The sequence below is a fragment of the Sinocyclocheilus rhinocerous genome, unplaced genomic scaffold (assembly GCF_001515625.1).
Source record: "Sinocyclocheilus rhinocerous isolate Xijiao unplaced genomic scaffold, SAMN03320098_v1.1 scaffold2117, whole genome shotgun sequence".
NCBI classification, from domain to species: Eukaryota; Metazoa; Chordata; class Actinopteri; order Cypriniformes; family Cyprinidae; genus Sinocyclocheilus; species Sinocyclocheilus rhinocerous.
In genome coordinates, this window is record NW_015626361.1 from 815242 (window position 1) to 820150 (window position 4909).

At 32.9% G+C, this 4909-nt stretch overlaps 1 protein-coding gene across 7 annotated transcripts in view; it reads left to right on the plus strand.

The window, feature by feature from the left end:
* Positions 1-4909, plus strand: part of LOC107711740 (connector enhancer of kinase suppressor of ras 2-like) — a 47762-nt gene that overhangs the window by 29074 nt on the left and 13779 nt on the right. For 4 of the 7 annotated variants that reach the window (XM_016516785.1, XM_016516801.1, XM_016516807.1 and 1 more), the window contains 4 exons: positions 527-646; positions 2770-2829; positions 4144-4212; positions 4674-4802. In XM_016516785.1, coding sequence (XP_016372271.1) covers positions 527-646; positions 2770-2829; positions 4144-4212; positions 4674-4802 — 378 coding nt within the window. The remainder of the gene's footprint in view (positions 1-526; positions 647-2769; positions 2830-4143; positions 4213-4673; positions 4803-4909) is intronic. The other 3 variants (XM_016516795.1, XM_016516812.1, XM_016516819.1) reach the window with 2 other exon arrangements.

Genomic DNA, 4909 nt, shown 5'->3' on the forward strand with positions numbered 1-4909 from the left:
ATTATATTATATTATATTATATTATATTATATTATATTATATTATATTATATTATATTATATTATATTATATTATATTATATTATATTATATTATATTTTATTGTGTAATGAACTTACAAGGTTGTAAGCACATGTGCAGCTTATATTTTTGTTACAGTTCATTCAATATTATTTGTTCCCTTTATTAAATATTAAATATTAAAAGTGTGGTATTTGAACTTTTAATTTCATCATCATTGGGACTGCAGTGTATATTTTAACGTTATCCCATTTTGATGAATACAAAATTCAAATGAACAGCTTTTATTTGAAATAGAAATCTTTTGTAACATTACAAATGTCTGTCACTGTTGATCAATTTTCTTCCAAAAACCATTTTACTGACCACAGTTGAATGGTAGTATACATAACCCTCAATATTCCAATAATATATGTGATAATATTCGTTACTTCAGAAGAGATGATCCATTTTCAATTAACTAGACATTTATTTTTATTTTTCTGCCTCTCTGTCTCTCTCTTTAGTGTCGCCAATTGGTAGCAGTGTGTGATGAGATTTTGACCGAAACTCCATTGCCTCTTCTTACCCATACTGCCCAGCTGGAGAGTGTCGACCTGGTCCCATCCTCACCAGGAGATCAAGTGGTAATGACTTGACTTCTTTACAGTAATTCATTCATTCTTTCTCTATTTCATCCTCTCTCCTTGTTGTCCAATTTCAACGCTAATCACTATAATGGTGAGTTAAAAAAAAGAAAAGTAACACATTGAATTAAACATGAAATTTTGAAGTAGAAAGACTGAAATATAATTTTCTTGTAAAACATACTCCAGTGATCTTGTTTTAATATTAACTTTGAAAAATTAAGTATAAGGTTCAAGTAAATTTCTATATTAAATGTTTATTTGGATACTTTGCTGCGGTTAAATTTACACTATAATTTTGCGAATGTTAAAGAACTAATGCTTAGTATAGAGGTATAAAAATAAATAAATAAATAAAAATTATTTAAATTCATTTTATTTTTAAACATAATTTTTTACATGTATTATTTAATATTTATAAAAAAAAATTTTTTTATATATTTATATATATATATATATCCTCTCTCCTTGTTGTCCAATTTCAACGCTAATCACTATAATGGTGATTAATTACAAAGAAAAGTAACACATTGAATTAAACATGAAATTTTGAAGTAGAAAGACTGAAATATAATTTTCTTGTAAAACATACTCCAGTGATCTTGTTTTAATATTAACTTTGAAAAATTAAGTATAAGGTTCAAGTAAATTTCTATATTAAATGTTTATTTGGATACTTTGCTGCGGTTAAATTTACACTATAATTTTGCGAATGTTAAAGAACTAATGCTTAGTATAGAGGTACAGATGGAGTTTAAACAAAATCTTCATTTCAACGTCATCTTTCTCCCTCTCTGTCTCTCTTATCTCCTTCTCTAAACACAGTTCAAATCATTTCTACTCAGACAGTCCCTTTACTTTGTATTGTATTCAGCTGATATGTTGCTAAGGGTGAAGCTATTTAAAGAGAGTTTAATTATGTAAAGCTCTTCCTTTCTTACCTTAGACACAAACACTTGGCAGTTCCACAAAAGAGAAGTTCTTCTGTAAGGTGTCTGTGGACTGATAAATTATTCAATTAAAAATGGTATAATTGGTTTAAATTTGCCCTGGTTTGTTAAAGAACAGTCATACTCTGAAGGCTCACATACTCTTTTTATCATTTTTGACATGTTTGAGGTGAATTTGGGTCCTTTTAAGGGCAGTCGTGGCCTAAAGGTTAGAGAGTTGGACTTGTAACCCGAAGGTTGCGGGTTAGGTTCTCAGGTCCGGCAGGAATTGTCGGTGGGGGGAGTGAATGTATAGCACTCTCTTACACCCTCAATACCACGACTGAGGTGAGACCCTTGAGCAAGGCATCGAACCCCCAACTGCTCCCTGGGCGCCACAGCATTGGCTGCCCACTGCTCTGTGTGTGTGTTCACTACTGTGTGTGTGCATTTGGATGGGTTAAATGCAGAGCACAAATTCAGAGCATGGGTCACCATACTTGGCCACACTTCACTTCTTTATGTTTTGTGTGTCTTCAAATCAGACACAAACACACAATGCAACATGTATGATTACATTGGCAGTCATCCACAAACCATTCAAGGAAATCCAATAACAGGGTTTTACACTGTTCAGTGCGCAGTAGTTAATTGACAAAGGAATGTCTGTCAAAATATAAAAAATACTTGTGAGACCTACCTCTACTGTTTCCTGGAGAGAGGTTGTGGGAAAACTCATTGGGTCCATATTTTGACATAATGAACTGGCATGCTTTGGAGAAATCAAGATTCAGAGAATATAATAATTGGACATGATCTATTATTATTGATCTGACATATACTAATGGATTCAGTTAGCCTGAGGTTGGACTATACTGGTTCATTGTCTCTTAAGCAGCACATTTTCAGCACAATCAATACTATTTAGATCCAACTTGGGCTGACATCTGATACTGCAGTCGATTCATTGACCAGTACCAGTTTGAACATGCTCCCTCAGTTCTCCTTTTGAATTTCTTGCCATAATTCTGGCAGGATAGCTGAATATTAAAGCAACCCAGCGGGGTTGATTGGCCAATTACCAGCCTGGATTCTCATCTTGCTTATAGGAGCCAATATCAAATCCATTGAATTCTAGTTTAGCTGAGGTCTAAAATATTCTTGGCTTGATATGCACATTATTTTTTCACATAGGGAATTGAGATCACCACCACAGGATCCAGAAATCATTTTGTCACTGGAAAAGCAGCAGAGGTAGGACAGGTTGATGGTACCCCAGTGCTTCATATATTTTACCAATATTGAAAAGTATCATTTTGTTTTTTTATGTATTTATTTAGGGAGAAAATTTGTGTTTTTCTAGCATAAGCAAATGTAAAACATTCCTTCAATTGTCTGCTGGGAGATATGTGAGGGTGTGTTTGCAGTGAATTCATGCGTGAATGAATTGGCTCAGAACAGAGTGAGAAAAGGCCTCCTAGGGAAAAAGTGGGCTAGTTTAAAGGTGTCTGGACTCACTTAAAACAAGAATCATGGGTTTGAATTGTTGGCTCATTTTTCTTTCTTGTTATGACCTGAGAGAATGATATCAAATTATGCTTAAAAGTAAACTGCCTTCTTTAGGGTCAGAAATAGGAGAAGAGGGAGTTGTGATGTCGTACCCTTTAGTTTCATCTAAAAAAATTGTTTTATCTAAGAAAAGAGCGATATTATTCAAGACACACACACACACACATACAAACACACTAATGCGCACACACATATTAAAAAACATATTTTAACCTGCACTACCATTCAAAAGTTTAGGGGTGGGATTTTTTAAAAATAATTTTGAAATAAATGTCTTATACTTACCAAGACGGCATTTATTTGATCAAAAATACAGTAAATAACTGTTTTCTATTTTAATATATTGTAAAATGCAATTTATTCCTGTCATGGAAAGCTGAATTTTCAGCAGTCATTACTCTAGTCTTCAGTGTCACATGATCCTCAGAAATCATTCTAATGCTGATTTGGTGCTCTAGAAACATTTATTACATTATTATCAATACAACATTATTGTCAATGTTGAAAAGAGTTTTGCTGCCTAATTTGTAAAAGGATTCTTTCATGGATAGAAAGTTCAAAAGAACAGCATTTATTTGAATTTGAAATATTTTGTAACATTATACATTTTTTTACTTTTGTACAATATAATATATTATATATAATATATTATACATTATAATTATATATTATAATTATACATATATTGTACAATATAATGTATAATAAAAGTGTTATTTTATTATTTCCACAAATATTTCTGACCCCAAAGTTTTGAACGGTAGTGTAAAATAATCATCCAATCTTAAAGATGTTGATGCTGCATTCAAAATTCACTTGGTTCAAAAAAGGGCACGTGCCAGTTTGAATGGGCATGATGTTTCTGCTTGTGGACGGTTCCTTCTAAGCCACTGCAATCATTCCCTTGGTATTATTGGTAGTAGTGTTTTTGGTGCTGACATACTCAGTAGTGTGTCTTAGAACACTGTGTTGTACATAACCATAAATCCTGTCTTACAGTCTCCTACAGAGATCTGTGAGAAGATTTTAGCGGGAGATGAGGTCCTTCAGGTCAACGGACAGATCGTGGTAAGTGGTAACAGTTCAATTGTAATGATGTTTATATACTAGTGTTATTTACATAAAGACTGTTATAAGGAAGGAAATTAGACAGGGTTCCAATGAGAGGGGCTGAACCCCGGGTTAGCACAGTAAGACTCTTCCATCTATTTAATGACCTGCAACCTGGATTTGAGCAGATGTCTTTTGTCCACTCATTTGGATTATCAATCGTTTGTGGCCCAGTATCCTATGATTACTGATAGGCACAGAAGAAAAACAATGGTTATTCCAGACAAATTAAATCTCTATAGAAAGAGATTTAAAATTTAAAAAGCAATTTTAACTTTAGTAAATAAAAAATCGATCACAGTTTTCTGAAAATGACCTATAGATAAGTGCAGCAACAAGCATTAGTTGCAAAAGAATCACCATTTTGAATGCAAATATACATTTATTTCATGCAGTGTAACCGATACATCCTATTTCAGGTTGGCTGGAGCCGGGCAAACCTTGTTAAAAAACTGGAGGAAAATCCAAATGGAGTCACTCTGGTTTTGAGGAGGCTTCCAGGGTTCCTGAAACGCAAGGAGAGCCAAGCCAAGTCTGAGGTACTAGAGGTGCTACTCATCCTTTTATTCAACAAATGCCACTTCAAGCATTTTCAAAATACTTGTTGACATTATATATATATATATATATATATATATATATATATATATTAAAT